The sequence below is a fragment of the Siniperca chuatsi genome, linkage group LG8, assembly GCF_020085105.1.
Source record: "Siniperca chuatsi isolate FFG_IHB_CAS linkage group LG8, ASM2008510v1, whole genome shotgun sequence".
NCBI classification, from domain to species: domain Eukaryota; kingdom Metazoa; phylum Chordata; class Actinopteri; order Centrarchiformes; family Sinipercidae; genus Siniperca; species Siniperca chuatsi.
The window spans coordinates 13,260,078-13,277,381 of record NC_058049.1 but is presented as its reverse complement, the minus strand read 5'-3'; the positions used below and the strand labels follow the sequence as shown (position 1 = coordinate 13,277,381).

Below are 17,304 nucleotides of genomic sequence, written 5' to 3'. Positions count from 1 at the left end.
AAATTACGGCTATAACCAAGGAACTAACGGTAGTTGAGTAAAAGCTTCGGGGGACTTTTTAGCGATGCAACACCCGCACTTCCGGTCCACATGTAAACGCTACATCGTGATTAATAAGCAGACGACAGACTGTAACTATCTTTGTACATTTACCTGAAGAATACCGTTTTCAGCGTGTGTCTGTAAACATGAAGCTGCTCACGCACAACATGTTGACGTCTCACGTGAAGGGAGTCACGAAAGGATACCCGCTGCTCATCAAGGTAAACACCGGGCTAGCAACGAGGCTACTGCTAACTCCACTGACTTAACACATCAAACCGTCTTAATGTCCTGTGTTTTATGTTGTGTGGCTCACCGAAATTAAAGGAGGAAGAAACGCTTAGTTACCCGACATTTCCTTTAAAATCACTCTTGTAGCTTTGAACATGTTATCGTTATTTGTTTGGGAGGGATTCTCTTACAACTTGTGACGGCCAATAACTAGCTAACTAGAGGTTAGCAAGCTAGCAGCAGGAAATCAGAATCAGGTCTATTGCCAAGAAGGTTTTCACATACTAGGAATTTGTTTTGGGCCATAACATTGTAAGAGAAGGTAAAACAGATAAAAACAAGTACTGCAAGTCAGAAAGCATAAATAGAATGACAATAAAATATGAGCAAATATTAAATATGTATAACTGAAAGAAACATAACTTCCTCTCCTCATACTGCAGAAATAAACACAGTTTTAAAATATGCAAGACTAGAATCACACCTGTAGCTTTATGACTTGACATATTTTTGATTTCCTCAAAATCTATTTTTAATCAATCATCTCCATATTAAATATTTTGTAAGTTCTGTGGTCAAAATCACACACCCTGTTTGCCTCTCAGTGCAATATATTTACCATCTGATATTTAATATGAGTTTCTGAATTAACTGTGAAATACAGATGGGTGACGAATGAAAGGAAAAACCAACTTAAAGTGTCTTAGTAAGGTGTTGGGCTGCCAGAACAGCCTCAGTGCACCTTGGCATTGATTCTACAAGTCTCTGAACTCTATTGGAGGGATGAAACACCTTCTTCCAAAAGATATTCCCTCATTTGGTGTTTTGATGATGGTGGTGGAGAGCGCTGTCTAACACGCCGGTCCAAAATCTCCCATAGGTGTATTGTTTTGAGATCTGGTGACTGCGAAGGCCATAGCATATGATTCACATCATCGTCGTACTCATCAAACCATTCAGTGAGCCCTCGTGCCCTGGAAGAGACCACTCCCATCAGGATAGAAGTGTTTCATCAAATAAAGGCGATCACTCGGAACAACTTTGTATTGATTTGCACTGACCCTTACCTCTGAGGGGACAAGTGGACCCAAACCAGCAAAATTCCCCCCACAGCATAACAGAGCCAACAGATCCCATCGCTGTAGGGGTCAAGCATTCAGGCCTGCACTGTTCTCTTAGTGTACGCCACACATGCACTCGCCTACTTGTCGAGAATATAGTGATGGATGACTCATCTGACCGTATCACTTCTTCCCCACATCTCTGTAGACCAGTGCCAGTGGTTTTTGCACCACTGAACTCTGAAATGTGCATTCATCTTTGTAATGAGGGGGTATGCACTGCAACCCTACCATAATATCCCTTTCAATGCAATTGTCGACTGACTGCTCCTGCTGACAGTATGATCACGTCCTGCATTGACATTCTCAGTCACCTGAGGAAGACTTGCTCTTCTGTTTGTCTAACATCAAGGTCATCAAATGTGTGCTGTCGACCACAATGTCCGACCCTCTTTACTGTCTTTCCCATAGATCTAAATGCAGATGTCACTTCAGTCACTGTTCTATTGAAACTCTCGCCAGACGAGCAGTCTGTGACTGGAGCTCCTGCCATCCGTGCCCCAACAATGAACCCTCTTTCAACGTCATTCAGATCTTTGCCTCTTGCCATCTTGATACAACATCAGGATCAGCTGGGCCTGCTCAGCACTTTTATACCTGCCACAGAGCATGATTGGATGTTAATTGCTTAATTGTACCATGCAGTGCACGGAAGCATCTGCATTCGTTATGTTTCTCCACTCATTTATTCAGGGGTTTCCTTTAATTTGTCGCCTGTCTGTATCTGCACTATAATGCCCTCAAAGCTTCCCACAGTGGAATGAGAAAACCCAACAGTTTTTACTAAACATCCTGAAGTGCAATGCTTTGGATTTGATAGATGTGTAAATTACATGTTACCTGTCAGTAATGAAAAATCATAACGTGGAAAATATCAATTTAGCAGTCACTGTAGAGTAAACTATTAGGTGTTTCTTATGTCAGGAATCGTTGGGAACAAGTGTCAGAGGAAGTGATTTTTGAACTAAGCTGTAATGTGCTGGGAAGGACAGCTGCTGTTGTTTTAGGACCCTGAATTTCCACATTAATAGATTGAGTTGTTTCCTCCTGATGTTTTCTTTGTGCAGGCAACTGAGGTAAAGATGAATGAGGTGGAGTTCAACCCTCAGTTTGTCAGCAGGATGATCCCCAAACTGCAGTGGAGCGCTCTGGTCCAGGCTGCGGAGGAGGTGAGTCAGATCAAGATATGCCACCTTATATAACAACTTGTATTATAAACATGAATACCAATATATCCAATCCAATTTTAGAGCATTCCAGAGATACAGGGGTAAAATCTTACCAGCTGTTACATGCCTCTCAACATAATCTAGGATATTCTTTGATTTGGAACAATCCATTAATTTGAACAGGGTGAAAAAACTATCCTGTGGGAATCATGGATAGATAATAATATTAGGAAAGTTAGTGATTTGTAGGACAGACATTTTAAGAAGAGTTTAACAGACGAGCAGGGATTATTTTGGCGATAATCTACAAATTAGGAGCTGCATAAAGAGTTTGGAGTGAAAAGGAGAACAAACTATTATTCTATTTTAATTTGCTGAGGAGTGCACAATCAGCCTCCTTTATTTATAAAATGGTGGCAAACACTTTGTATGGTAAGTGTGAACATTTAAGAAGAATCTGGGAAAGATCTTAATTCAAACGTAGAAGAGGATATATGGAAACACATAGTGGTCAGTGGGCAAAGTTACAAACTACAACATCATACACCAGTTAAACTTCACAAAATGGAACTCATGGAAGCAAGGAAGCAGGTACGTTTCTTCATATATTGTGGGATTGTTCTTTTGTTTTTCCTTATTGGAGATGAGTAGTCAGAAGTATTAGAGAGCGGTTGGATAAACCACTGCCAGCTCTGCTTATTAGGAGCCACGTCTCTCCCACCACCAGGTATATCCAAACAATACATTTGGACTTGCACTGGTAGGTTTTACTGGCCCTTCAAGGATTGATCTCTGCCATTTGAAGAGTCAGACAAAGCCTGTTTTTTCTGAATGGTTAAAATTAATGACAGACATTGACTTTTTTGAATCTCTAGTAGCAATGAAGGGAAGTTTTATAAAGTGGTGTCTATTTTTTTATATATATATATATATATATATATATATATATATATATAAACAAATATAAAACAAACAAACAAAACAATGAAAATAGTGTTTTTGTTTAAGTGTCTTTTTCACCAGTAGGTGGAGAATGTCTTCTTCCACCCAGTAACATCCACATAACAATTTACAACTGCCCAGTTTGAACACTTGTTACTGTCTCTTTTCCTTCTATAGTTGGGTCATCGGCAAGACCTGCCGGGTGAGCTGGTGCCAGATTATGAAAAAGACGAAGAGTTCCTGAAGAAAGTGCACAGAGTGCTATTAGAGGTAAGGAGCTCACAGTCATTCCTGTCAGTACTGGTGGGTGTTTTTTTTACTATAATGGTACCCATTACTACGGTATGTAGTAGTATTTCTGGTAATAACGTGTGAATGCATCTGAATGTGTTCTTATTAGGGCTGCGACTAACAGCCATTCTTATTATCAGCTAATCTGACGATTGTTTTTTCAATTAATTGATTCATCTTTTGGTCTTTAGAATAGTGAAAAATGTCCATCACATTTTCCCAGAGGCTTAATTTTCTGTCGATTGACTAATCAATTAATAGACTAATCGTTGCAGCTCTAGGTCTTTTCCCCGTAGTTACAAACCTCTTATTTTGGGGAAAATATTCTAATTCACAAGTTGTTTTAGCTCTTTAATTTTTAATTTTCAGTCAAACCAACGCATTGTCACACAAGCATTTTTAACAGTTAGGAAAGAGTACCTTGGTCGATCCACCTCTCCATGCTTGATATTATTTACAATGTGGATCCCAGCAGTGTTTCCTGCTTTTGTTTCACTTAACACAGTAAATCATTATGATAATTATGGGATATCTTTGTGTAGAAGACTTAAGTACACCTTCTGGTTAAAACTAAAACAGCTTACAACATTCACTCTCACACAGCAACATAGAAAGGTAAAGTATGTACTTGACATCCTGTTTCTATTACTGGCAACAGTAATTAGCAACAAAGCTTTTATGTGGTTGTTTCCTGTCCAGTGTCTTGTTTTTCGTAACTGCACCGTGTCCATTCAGTTTTTTTTTTTTGTAGAGATCAAACACAGGAACTAAAATACTATAGTTTCAGACATTATTCTAACCCCAATATGTACGCTGCATGGCCAAAAGTATGTTGACTCCCAAACATTACACATGTGTCATTCCAAAACCACTGGCATTAATGGTACGTGGACTGCACCTTTAATGCCATGTAAGGCGCTCGCCTGCCCTTCGGGGTCAACTTGGGGTTATTTTCAATTTAGTGGACCACCCGCTCAGCCTCATGCTATGTCGTAGCTGCTCCACTGTTCTGGGCTTTTGGAGCCTGGTTGCAGGGATTTTGCTCCCATTCAGCCACAAGAGCTTTAGTGAGGTCCAACGTTGATGTTGGGTGATGAGGTCTGGCATGCGGTCTGTGCTCCAGTTCATCTCGAAGGTGCTGGGTGAGGTTGAGGTCGGGACTCTGTGCAGGCCAGTCAAGATCTTCCACACCAAACTCAGAAAACTATTTCTGTATGGACCTGGCTTTGTGCACAGGGGCATTGTCATGTTGAAATAGGAAAGGGGCTTCCCCAAACTGTTGCCACAAAGTACTAAGCACTCTATTGTCTAAAGCATTACCTCGTTTGCACTGTGGACAGTTTTATATTGACGGTCTCATCGCAGACTGAAGTTGGAAAATTACAGCGAGAGAAAGAAAAGAGTGGGTGAGCATTAAAAACTAAACTTAAAGGTACCTTGTGAAGTTTTCATGTAAACAAACATGTTTACATTGTGTTACTCACCAAAACACATTGTGTGTATCCTTGAAGAAAAACAAATGTGTTGGATGCATTTCCCTCCTTATAAAACATTAACAAAACAGATTATTTAAAAACATTTTCAGTCCTGCATTGTTTACATCAATGCGTAATTGCTTGCAGTCTTCTTCACTGCCTTTGTAGCGCAATGCTACATCAAAAACTCCACAGGGTACCTTTAACTTTATTTGGTCTTTGTGGTTGCATACTAGATAAAGAAATTAACAAAAATACAGACAGATCTCTTGGCAAGATTCAGGTAAAATGAAGAACAGACTGCACCAAGTTCAAGGTAATTACTGCAAAAAAAATTGCCTATTAAGTTAAAAAATCATTATTAAGCTGTCTTTGCAGAATATGTTTAGCAAATGTTCCATGGCCCTGCACCGGGCCACGGCCCAGGGGTTGGGAACAACTGGTTTAAAATATCATTGTATGCTGTAGCATTAAGATGGAGGCCAAACCATACAAACCAGCCCCCAAACCAAAAGTATGGCGGCAGTGGTGTCCATATACTTTTGGCCATGTAGTGTATTTTGCTCTATGCTGACATGTAGTGGTGGCCTCATACCTCCTGTCTGTTCTGGGTTGTGTGTGTGTTGCAGGTGGAGGTGATAGAGGGCTGCCTGCAGTGCCCTGAATCAGGAAGAGAGTTCCCGATCTCCAGAGGAATCCCCAACATGCTGCTGAGCGAAGACGAGGTGTAGACAGCACCGGTGTTTCTCATACACAACCTCACCCCAAACGCTCACTCAGATGGGACTGTGTGGGTATTCAGAGAAAGAGAGAAGAAGAAGAAGAGAGGCAGGACTCTGGTTTACGTTGGTGCCATGAGAAAATAGGCAGCACTGTTTGGTTGATTGTAGTTATGACATTTAAGTGGCAGATGCTGCCAGTGGAGGAAAAAGATTTGAAGAACAACAGATGGAAATGTTCCCCAAGAGTAACCCCCTGTGGTTTTATCTGTATTTATTTTTGTAACTGTTCAGGCTCTTTCTTTTTCCCTTTTTCAATAAAACTGTCCTGATTTCCATGATGGCCAAAATTGTTTTAGGTTTTTGTGGAAAATATGAGATTCACTTATATTACAGACATGCTAAAATACAACCCCCGAGGCTCCATGAGTGAGAGGCAGGCTCTGAACCCCATCTCGCCCTCTCTCAGGGTTTAAGAAAGTGCTGAGGGCCAGATGACGTGGCAGTGGCTTGTCTATATTTGGCTTTGAGGAAAAGAGGCAGAAAAAGCAGGCAGGCTGGAAGTTGTTTTTGAGGAAGTCTTTTTATTTTTTTCTTCTTTTATGCCACACAGTACAGCGCACACACACACACACACACACACACACACACACACACACAACACCACACCTGGGCGGGCTGCTGTGATCTGAGATGCCCCACGGTGTGTCTGATCTTTTTAAGATTGCTGAGAGAAAGCGTTATGGTCCACATGGACAAATTAAGTGTCTTTCTGTTCGTTTCTGGTTGTCTAAGATGGTGCAGCAGCAGTCAAGTTGGAACAGGAGGCTTTTTGTTCGCAGGCGGTGTTATCATTTTTAGAAACCTTGCCAGGACGGATGATGAAGGGGGGGGTTTGCCCTGACCAGAAGCCTTGAGGCAGTCTGAATATCTCCTACCTTTCCCTTCTACTTACAGCAATTACAGGCCTGCACCCGCAACTATAATAATGGTATAATGGGATGGCAGCAGAGCAGCAATAAAAGCCACCCCTGACAGATTAACAGTCCTCTCCAAGTTCTGAGCTGTAATTAACAATGAGACCGAAGAGGAACAGAGAGGAAAGAAAGGACCTATATTGAAAGCTGGAAAAGATAAAGAGAAAAAGGGATGGGCTGTAGCGTGATTTAATGAAATTAGGATAAACCTTAAGCTATCAGCATCTAAGATGAAAATCACACTGAGATCCTTACTAAAGCTGCATTTTGAAATCACTGGAATGGACTAAAAAAATTCTCCATCTTCCATTTTATCATTTTGATGTTTAAAAGTATTAGTTTGACATTTTGGGAAATGTGCTTCTTGGCTTAATGGGAAAGATTCTTACCACTCTCGCCTGTTAACTTAGCTTAGCAAAAACACTGGAAAAAGGTTGCCTGGCTCCGTCCAAAGGTAACTAAATCCGCCTACTGGCCCCCCTGAAGCTCACTAGTTAACACGTCATTTCTCATTTGTTTAATCCTGACAGAAACTGAAGTGTAAAAACAATAATTCGCCGTTTTATGGGCAGATATGTGCCGGACTATTTCTTGGATGGGACTAGTAACTTAGTCTCAGCTGGTATCCTGGCAACGGGTCCTGGACCCGAGAAACTGTCCGGCACATAACTCCCCTTTAAACAGCAAATCATTTTGTTTTTTTGTACAGATAAAACAAACGAGATATAACACGTTAATTAGTGAGCTTTAGAGGGTGGATGTTACCTTTGGACAGAGCCATGCTAGCTGTTTCCCTCCGTTCCCAGTGTTTATGCTAAAATAAGCTAATCTAAGATAGCTTCATATTTACTGTACAGACATGAGTGGTAAATTATCAATCTTCTCATCTAATACCCTTATAAGAAAGTGAATAAGCATATTTCCCAAAATGTCCAACTATTCCTTTAAGCCTGATATGTCCTCAGGGGATGTTTACCTGCAGAGAGAGGGTGGAGCCAGCATTTTTGTGGAGTGAAGAAATTGCAAAATGTGTGTGTGCGTGTGCGCGTGCGCCTCCTCTGCTTGGAGGAAGATGGCTCTTGCCTACATAATCACACACTCCCTTCACTTTGGTGGCAACCCGCCCCACCACCACCACCACCTCTCTCACATCCAGTCCCTTCCTCCCTCCCTCCCTCCTCCACCTCTTTCTGTCTGGGGCTCTGTGCATTTCTCACAGAGGATCTGCAGAATAATGGAGTCACATCATGCAGCAGGTCAACGTGTTTTCAGCAGAGCTTTCGGCCCAGCAGACATCAGGCTGGAGCTCATTTAAACCGGGGATCTGTAATTTACTGTAAAGGTTCCTCTTTTTTTAATTCACAGCACAAGGACTTCTTTCATATATTTTTCTGCGTCATGTCTTTTTATGCCGTCTGACTTTTTCCGTGTTTTGATGTTTATATGAGGGGGATTAACAGGCCCACCATTGTTTTTCCAACATAAATCAACAGTTCCTATGTTTTAGTGCAGGCTGCTTTCTGTTTACCTATAACAGGGAATGGGAGGATCTCATTGAGTTGTTTTTTTAAAGCTGTAACTAGATTTTCTGAAAGCGGGTATGGGCCATTTTTTTGCTCCACAGATGGGACTTTCGGAGGTAAAAGCACGGGAACCATGCAGCTTCAGATGAAATGAGCAGCTCAGGTTTTTGTTTGGAGGATTTGCGACATGGGCTGAGCTCCTGCGATGACTCTTTTACTCCTGAAAGCTGTTGAATTATCCGAGGATGGACGACGGAAAACGGAGACGGATAAAACTCTAACTTATCGGTTAGACTGTAGTTAAATATCTTCACCTTTGCACGCGGAAAGCGCGCACGCACCGGCACGTGAGAACACCGGAGCTTTTGAGCGCACCGGATTGGAGTTGAAGCGTCAGCCAAAGTTCCCATCACTAAATTTGAGGTTTTTACAGTGGAGTTTGGTTGCAGTGTGATATCATTTGGCGAGTAGAAGACGTTTTTTCTAGTACTGATCTGCTTTTGTTCATAAAAAATAGTTTATTTTAGATTTAGTAACTTAAATTTAGAATAAATGACAATGCGTCTTTATGTGTCTGGTGTTAAAATATGCAGGAGCATGTATGAACCATGTTATATAATTACCTTAGCAGAAGCAATGTAAAGTCAGCAGATGTGGTTTTCCTCTTCCACAGAAAGTGGTTTTGACCAAAATAACCTGTTAGAACTGGATATTGGATTTTTTGGCGTTTTTATTTTATTCAAGTAATCACGTTTTGGAGACACTGGTGTTAATTTTTAAACCACTTTACGCACATATTTCTTCATGCTTGGTTTTGAGACTCCGCTTTAGTTACAGTCCACCACAGTGACCTTAATTGTTTCGGCCGTTCAGGGAGTATCTCTGTCCCTCCGTCTCCTCACCGGACAATGTGGCTCCCCCGCCTCGCGCTGCTGCTGCTGCTGCTGCTGCTGCTCCGGTTCTCCGGTGTGTTGCTGGTGGAGGGGTTCAACACGTGCCAGTCCATCAACCTGGACAAGCAGAAGTCCCGGCGCATCGAGGCGGTCCGCGGACAGATCCTCAGCAAGCTCCGCATCCGCAGCCCGCCGGACGAGGACGAGGACCCGCCGTCTGGCTCGGTGCCCCCGGAGGTCGTGCTGCTCTACAACAGCACGCGAGAGCTGCTGAAGGAGCGCGCGCGTCTGGCCGAGTCCGCGTGCGAGCGCGAGAGCAGCGAGGAGGACTATTATGCCAAAGAGGTGCAGAGGATTGACATGCTGCCCCCCCGCACCGACACAAGTGAGTCCACGATGTGTTCTCAATGTGTGGTCCGGGTCACTGAAGGGGGACCAGGGGGTCTAAATCTACTATTGTTATACAAATTACATGATGGTTCCCAACTGTTTTTCACTTGTGATTCCTTTAAATAAATCAATTATTCACTATTCAGATCCTACTTAAAGGGACAGTTCTCCCCAAAATAATAATCTTGAGTAACCGGGTCATGATTTCTGGAAAGAGACGTTGCTGTTGAGTTTTTCAAATGTATTTTTTTGCGGCTTTGAGCACCACAAGCCGAGTGCCATCTAGTCCCATCATATTCAGAAAATGCAGACATCTCTACGACCGATATCTCCAAAACAATGTAGATGGATAAATAGCACTACAGGTAAAAGGAAAAAGACTTTTTTTTTTAGTGAACTAACCCTTTAAGTTAAAGTATCATTATGTAAAAAAAAGAAAAAAAGACTGTCTTTTACAAGTTAAAGTCCTGCAAGTGTCACTCAAGTAATAGTACAGGAGTATTAACAGCACAGAACATAGTGCGTGAAAATGGTCCATTCCCGATGGTTAAATGTATCTGGTCCAGGTGGTTTTCACTCTGACTACTTTATATATGGCCGGGTAATTCAGTCTGTAGCAATGCACTATATTTCATAAAGTTAATACGTGTTGTATGTAAAATGTTTTATCTGCAAGGTAACTAATATCTGGAGCTGTCAGATACAATATTTCCCTCTGAAGTGGAGAAGAGTCGAGGTAATGTACCTTAGAATCGCACTTAATTATGGGATTTGCACAGATAATCAGCAACAGAAATATTGCTTGCCATTGCCTGTTCAAACCAGGATACTGCTGAGAGCTACTGCTTCCCATCTCCACCCCCTATAAAATGGAAGCAGTGGTGTTTGGGGAAATGAGGAAGCTCCTGTAGATGTACCCTCGAGCAAGGCACTCGAGTCTCTGATGCATCCAGAGCAGCTTTACAGTGACAAACTGTGGTTGGTCGCAGGCAGCTCTCATGCAAAGAAACAAGAGATTAATGGTGCTGAATGCTACATAATTACATAACTGTCTAGTTGGGAGGTGATGTTTCATACAGTAAAACCCATGAACGCAACATTTACCCATATATTGAACAGGACCAGACACATTTACTCACTATGCCCAAACCTATAATTTAGTTTCGAGACACTCATCAGCAGTAATTATGTCCGAGACAATGCATCACAGCGCAGTTTTAACCAATAGTATAAATACAACATTGTCGAAGAAGGCATGAGATGTTGTTGGATCATCAGTCATCCTTTACGCTCTGTGTTTGTTTCATCCAGATGCGGTTCAGCCAGCAGCTCCCAACCCCCACTACAGAGTCGTCCACTTCGACGTCAGCGGGGTGGACCTGACCAACAGCACCCTGGTCAAGGCTGAGTTCAGGATCTTCAGAGCTCCCAACCCGCAGGCCCGGGCCTCCGAGCAGAGAGTGGAGATCTATCAGGTAAACAGCAAAGCGACATCGAGGGATGCTGCTCGAAGCGAGAGCACTACCGCGAAACAGTCGTCTTTTTATCACTTTGACTGCAGCAGAACAGAAAAAACTAACATGTAATTAGCAATAACAGTGAGAGACAACGGCATTGCTGTGTCTTTTTAAGTATTTACATCCAAATAAACCCCTTTTTTATGAAGGAGACACTAAATCCATGTGTCTTTAAAGTCACTTCAGGCCCCATTTGTCCCCTTTTATTATAAAAGAAGTCGACCCAGCAGTTGTTTCTTACTCAAAAATATAATGTTTATATGCATAAGGTGTGACCAGAAATACCATTTAAATTATTTTTTTGTGTAGATTTCTTGGGCATCAGACCAACAAGACTATTACAACACTAGATAAGTTATTTTTATTTTTTTATTTATATTTTGGCTTGTGGGAGATATTTTACACCTCTTATAGAAAAATGTCAGCTCCAGGTAAGTGAGTTGACATAATTTACAGGTCTGATGAAAGGTTTGCAGGTTATTATTGTTTTTTATGACACACAGTTGTTGTGCTCTGTGTCTTTCATGTGTTATATATAAAAATGAAGGAAGATTAACTCGCTGCCCCCTTTACCAAAGTGGAAATTATCATATCTGACTATCCTGACAGACTGTGTATCTGTACGTCAGCTCCATCACTGGCTTGTCTTTCTGTGTGTGTGTGTGTGTGTGTGTGTGTGTGTGTGTGTCAGCTGCTGAAGCCAGATGAAGAGAGTACCTCCACCCAGCGTTATATTGACTCCCGCACCGTTCAGCCGAAGGCAAAGGGAGCCTGGATCTCTGTGGAGGTCACCGAAACCATCAAGGACTGGGTGTCAGATCCAGGTCAGCCTCAGCACCAGCGAGCCATTTACAGTGTTTCTGAACGTCGTCTTCACCGCTTGATCTCAATGTGTGTCCTTCTCTGTCTCCTCTTCTTCTGGTCAGAGAATAATCTTGGCCTGAAGTTGGGCGTCCACTGTCCCTGCTGCACCTTCGTCCCATCCACCAACAACATTGTTCCCAACAAGAGTGAGGAGCTGGAGGCTCTCTTTGCAGGTTTGTTGCAGTCCTTTTTGTTTTCACTGCTTATCACGCTGGCCAGGTTTTGGTACTCATATGTACGTGCAGAGTGGAGACAAGAGCAGCTTTCTAAGGCTCGGATTAACCTCTCAGTGACACTGAACCTTAAACTGTATTTATATTTTGACTTGAGGGGGAAATTTTCACACCTCTTACAAAAAATTGCTGAGTTTAACCTGCTGTTCCAGGCAAGCTGGTTCAAGTCCTGGACAGAGACGTTCGGGGATTTTAGATTCAGCCTGAACATGAAGAGTTTAGACTTTCCTGAGGGCTGCAGCAGGTTTCTGTAGATGTTGGCTGTTTGTGGATGACTGGTCAGCATGCAACATTAGTTGTATTGAGGATACATGTGGAAATTAGCCAACACATAAACAAACATTAATGGCCAGCAAGTTAAACTTAACCTCAGTTTTATGGCCACAGAGATGAGAAATCTAACAGGTTGGTTGTAAATGGCTTCGTGAGGACGTTAAAAGCACTTGTGGGAGATTTATCAGCACAGCAATAATCCTGCAAGTCATGAAATGCAAACACAAAATGGAGACTCTTCTGTGAGGCGCCTCTAAAATAACTAATGAATCACTGACACACTATCATACAGGAATAATGGAGAAACTGTTCTTCCACACACTGTGAATCTACTGAATGTCAGACTGTCTGCGTTGCTTCATTTAGGCCACAAACTACAGCAATTTCCTCAGGATTTACACTCAGCCGAGCCAAGGCAGGTTTTTTTTACCACTTGGAAAAAAATTTATAGATTTTATATATCTTGAGTTGTGAGCACTTCCACTAATGATGTTCCCTTCTCAGATTGTCACATTTCCTGAAGAGGGAAAACTATACAGTATTTCACACTTTAAACAAAAGCAAAGATTAGAGAAATGTCTGAAAAAATAAACATAATTTATGTAGCAGAGTAAATTCTCGTTTTGTGTTAAACATTGTGTGACCCATCAGGTTTAACTTGCGACCTTTTGGGGTCCCGACCCCCAGGTTGAGAACCGCTGTATCAGCTGTTATACTACTTTCCATACTGTAGGTGTGGATGATGAGAAACTTCGCCAGATAAGAAAGCCTGGTCCGGTAAAAGGCCAGGCAGATTTCAGCACCAAGACGCCGCACCTCATCCTCACGGTGCTGCCCAGTGACAGAGTGGACAACCCGGCCAAGAAGAACCGCAAGAAGAGGGCGGCCGCCACAGACACCACAACCTGCTCCCGGTAGGCCGCCAACCAGCCGCATGTGTGTGCGGTTATGTGTGACTGACTGACAGCGCTGACATTCGTCCAGGACTTGTAGTTTTATGATTCTGAAATCTAGTTGTGGTGGGCAGTTTTTTTTCTCTCCTGACCCAAAACTCACTTTGCAGACTATTGTGTGGCAAAACTAACAATATTGACCCTGTGTTTAGACTGCAGGCCAACAGGCGTGCAGTGTTTTATTTATACTACCTCACGCTGCAGGGGAAAACTCTGGCAGCCTTGCATAGTCATTACCTTGTGATGGCTGGTTCTTCAATGGTGACCCGTTGTCATTTTCCCATGACCCAACTTTGTGCCCTTGCCCCAGACCTTGAGAAGCAGGATGGGAGCTGAAATATTTCTCTGTGTATGTTTTGTGTCTCAGCGGCTCAGACCAGGGCTGCTGCCTGCGCTCGCTCTACATTGACTTCAGGCGTGACCTCAACTGGAAGTGGATCCATGAGCCCAAAGGTTACAAAGCCAACTTCTGTGCTGGCAACTGTCCTTACATCTGGAGTGCCAACAACCACTATAACATGGTGAGTTGGTCGGGGTCGTGTACTTCTGTAAGATGACATGTGACCAGGGAGGGGAGTGAATTTTTTGGTAACATCCAAATTGTGTCTGTAGCACCAAGTATTGAAAACTGTGAAGCTCCAAAAACAGGAACCAAATGCTTTGTCCAATTAAATTATTCTTTGATCAGACAGTTCCTGATGCAAATCACAATTTTGCCACTTTCAGACTATTTTATTCAGGCAATTCGTGTTATTCATGGATTTTGCTAAAAAGGGGTTTGTAGATTTTTATGTTTGTTAAGTAAGGTATCGAATAAAGTATTGTTTTGAGTCTTTTTACCAAAACTCAGGTATTGTATTGACACTAGTGTCAAAATAGCCCAGCCTTACATATGATATGATACCTTGAAATGTCTGGTTTTGTCAAATAATCAGCAGTTCATCTTGTGACCACCTACATCTCTGTGAAACGTGCCACCACAACCAAACATATTTGTTTTAACCACTCAGACTAATAAGTTCGACTACACTTTCTAGTAAACTCAAGGGAAATGTGTTGTTTTTCCAAATTATATTTTGCTGCAATCTTGAGATTCATGACTCTTTTTTTTCTTTTTGCTTAATAATTTGAATGGAAACAGTGACGGACTTCTCAACGAGAGAGATTGATTGATTGGTCAGTTATAAACAGTTGCTCCAGTCCAAACAAAAGCAACTTCTGAAATGTCAGAATGAAAGTAACTTCTCTCTAGTCTTTCTAGTAAAACACTCAACTTCCAGCCTGACTTCAGTTTACAGAAACTTAGAAATGTGGGTGACATTTAACCTTACATGAGCTTAATGTGCATTATTTGTGGCAGCTAAACACCGTAGTTAGCTAAGATTGGTTAACCCCAGCATCATAAATGGGCTCGCAGAAGCCTGTGTTTTTGAAAGAGATATAAGGAAACACATTGACAGACAGGACAGGATATAGATGATACACAGCAATCAAAGTTAAAGTTTAGAAAAACATCCTTCTGGATCATTTAAGAGTTTAACTCTCAAAAAACAGCTTCATTAGGACTGTGTGGGTGTGGTTTGATCAGATTTGATCAAAGAAATAGTTTGACATTTTGGTAAATAAGCTTATTGACTTTCTTGCCGACAGCAAGATGAGAAGATTGATACCAGTCTCATCATTGTACGGTAAATATGAAGCTACCGACAGCTGCTGGTTAGCTTAGCTTAGCATAAAGACTGGCAACGACAACTTGTCGTTTTCACACTTCAGGTTTTGCACGGACTAAACAAACAAGGTATAAATGTTAATTAGCGAGCTTTAAAGTTGCTAGTTGGCAGATTTTGTTACCTTTGGACAGAGCCAGGCTAGCTGTCTCCCCCTGTTTCCACTCTTTATGCTAAGCTAAGCTAACCAGAACTAAACTTTACCACACAGATGTGAGAGTGGTATTGATCTTCTTATCTAACTCTCCGTAAGACAGCAAATAAGAATATTTCCCAAAATGTCAAACTATTCCTTTAACAGTGGCCTGGCAACATAAGCAAACAACCCCACAACTGTCATCACATTTTGTTCACATTCAAATGTTGCTGATTGGGGTAAAATGTACGTGACATCGCCTTTTCCCAGCTGAGCCCCTACATACCAGTGAGAAGAGCAAACACGAAACACAAATACAGAAAGTCTCTCGTGTGAAAGAATCAAAACTACTACTACCAAAAATATGTTTTCAGGGACTTTAATACTCCTTTATTTCTTCAGATCCTGCCCCTGTACAACAAGCTGAACCCTGAGGCCTCCGCCTCGCCCTGCTGCGTTCCTCAGGACCTGGAGCCCCTCACCATTATGTACTTCATAGGCCGCACGCCACGTGTTGAGCAACTTTCCAACATGGTCGTCAAATCCTGCAAGTGCCGCTGAGTTCAGAGGTGAGGGAGGCAAATGATTACAGGACCACAACTACAAACTGCTTCGTTCAGGGGGAAAATAAAGACGAGAGGACAGATGGATCCTTTGTTCATTAATCTTCACCTTTAGCAGACTTTTGAGGTGTTATATTTTTACGCTACCTGACTCAAATATCAGGATTTTGCTCTTTACAGGCATGAAAACTTCTCAGATCATTTTTTTTTCCATTCTCTGGAACTTTCCGTTCAATATAGGACACTGTAAATATGACAACATAGCTGTATTAAACCTGAACTTGGATATTAAAGGGGGTGTTGTGTGATTTGGCCACATTCAGTCTTTTTTATCAGGATTTTGATTCCACCCCTGGTCGTATTCCTGCGGCCGCGGGCAGAGCGGAGCGAGCTAGACGTGTGCTTGTTTGCTTTGGGTTTGAAGGTGTTGATATGATGGAGGCGGCGTGGAAAGGTTTGCAGACTGAGATCTCTAGGCGAGGGAGGCAGGGAGCAGATAGAAAAGAGAGCTGTGTCCAGGCAGAGGCCCTGCCAGCTCTCTGCGGTCCCGGGCTGAAATCTGCCCGGCGTAAACAGGATGTGAAAGATTTCCAGACACCGACCCGACCACTCACGGAACGCTAGATTTAAATGCTCCCCTCATCTCCTCTGTCTCTCTCTCTCTCGCTCTCTGTTGCTCGAGGTTCTGGGATTTGTGGTGGGAGGAGAGAGGGAGAAAAGAGAGGCTTTGAAAATGAGACGTGGGATGATAGGGCTGTATTTGGAACGGCTACAAGTTTGGAAGGTGGTGTTTTGCAGCCTTAGCAAATTTGTAACTATTTGGGTCTGGCTCAAACGTTCAGTAATCATCATTTTCTGAATGTGCATTTATTATCTTATTGTAAAAAGCTGTCGACTCATTGCTGTTCCTATGCTATGATTATATTTCGTCATACCTATGTTTCACTCACACACACAGTCTCTCTCTACACCCAAGTATCCACATCGACCACTTTTGATAGAATGTCTAAATGCTGAAAATAAAAAACATCCCCAGGGCTCATCTTAAATATAGGCTCTCTGGTATGCCAGTGGTTTGTGCGTGTGTGAGAGAGCGACTGGGTGTGTGTGGCTGGTGAGGTCATGCGTGATAGCACAGAAATGATTTCCTGGCTTTTATTGTGAATTTCATTATGATTGTTCTCTCGCGGGCCTGCTGAAAGTGGTTGACAACAATAAAGTTTTAGTTGAATAGGAAGCAGTCCAGTCAAGATTGTCGCAACAAC

General features: G+C 42.3%; 2 protein-coding genes across 4 annotated transcripts; both read left to right on the top strand.

Moving 5' to 3' along the window:
• Positions 1–50: 50 nt before the first annotated feature.
• trmt112 (tRNA methyltransferase activator subunit 11-2) lies at positions 51–6,328 on the top strand. Its single transcript, XM_044205139.1, has 4 exons — positions 51–263; positions 2,462–2,563; positions 3,683–3,775; positions 5,901–6,328. Exons 1-4 carry the CDS (start codon positions 189–191, stop codon positions 6,000–6,002), a joined length of 372 nt encoding a protein of 123 aa, XP_044061074.1. The 5' UTR covers positions 51–188; the 3' UTR covers positions 6,003–6,328.
• Positions 6,329–7,842: 1,514 nt separating this feature from the next.
• Positions 7,843–16,332, top strand: tgfb5 (transforming growth factor, beta 5). Of its 3 annotated transcripts, none has more exons than XM_044205126.1 (8): positions 7,843–8,913; positions 9,364–9,768; positions 11,085–11,248; positions 11,982–12,114; positions 12,217–12,327; positions 13,394–13,574; positions 13,981–14,134; positions 15,879–16,332. In XM_044205126.1, exons 2-8 carry the CDS (start codon positions 9,399–9,401, stop codon positions 16,035–16,037), a joined length of 1,272 nt encoding a protein of 423 aa, XP_044061061.1. In that variant the 5' UTR covers positions 7,843–8,913; positions 9,364–9,398; the 3' UTR covers positions 16,038–16,332. The 3 variants fall into 3 exon arrangements, with proteins under 3 accessions (XP_044061061.1, XP_044061060.1, XP_044061059.1); XM_044205125.1 differs by having other exon boundaries at positions 7,843–8,953; XM_044205124.1 differs by having other exon boundaries at positions 7,844–9,768.
• The last annotated feature ends 972 nt before the right edge of the window (positions 16,333–17,304 follow it).

Excerpts from the sequence above, each read along its gene's own strand:
- trmt112 (XM_044205139.1), top strand. The coding sequence starts at position 189 with ATGAAGCTGCTCACGCACAACATGTTGACGTCTCACGTGAAGGGAGTC. Across the intron at positions 264-2,461 it reads GATACCCGCTGCTCATCAAG|GCAACTGAGGTAAAGATGAA; the intron begins GTAAACACCGGG and ends TTCTTTGTGCAG. Across the intron at positions 2,564-3,682 it reads TGGTCCAGGCTGCGGAGGAG|TTGGGTCATCGGCAAGACCT; the intron begins GTGAGTCAGATC and ends TTCCTTCTATAG.
- tgfb5 (XM_044205126.1), top strand. The coding sequence starts at position 9,399 with ATGTGGCTCCCCCGCCTCGCGCTGCTGCTGCTGCTGCTGCTGCTGCTC. Across the intron at positions 13,575-13,980 it reads GACACCACAACCTGCTCCCG|CGGCTCAGACCAGGGCTGCT; the intron begins GTAGGCCGCCAA and ends TTTGTGTCTCAG. Across the intron at positions 14,135-15,878 it reads CCAACAACCACTATAACATG|ATCCTGCCCCTGTACAACAA; the intron begins GTGAGTTGGTCG and ends TTATTTCTTCAG.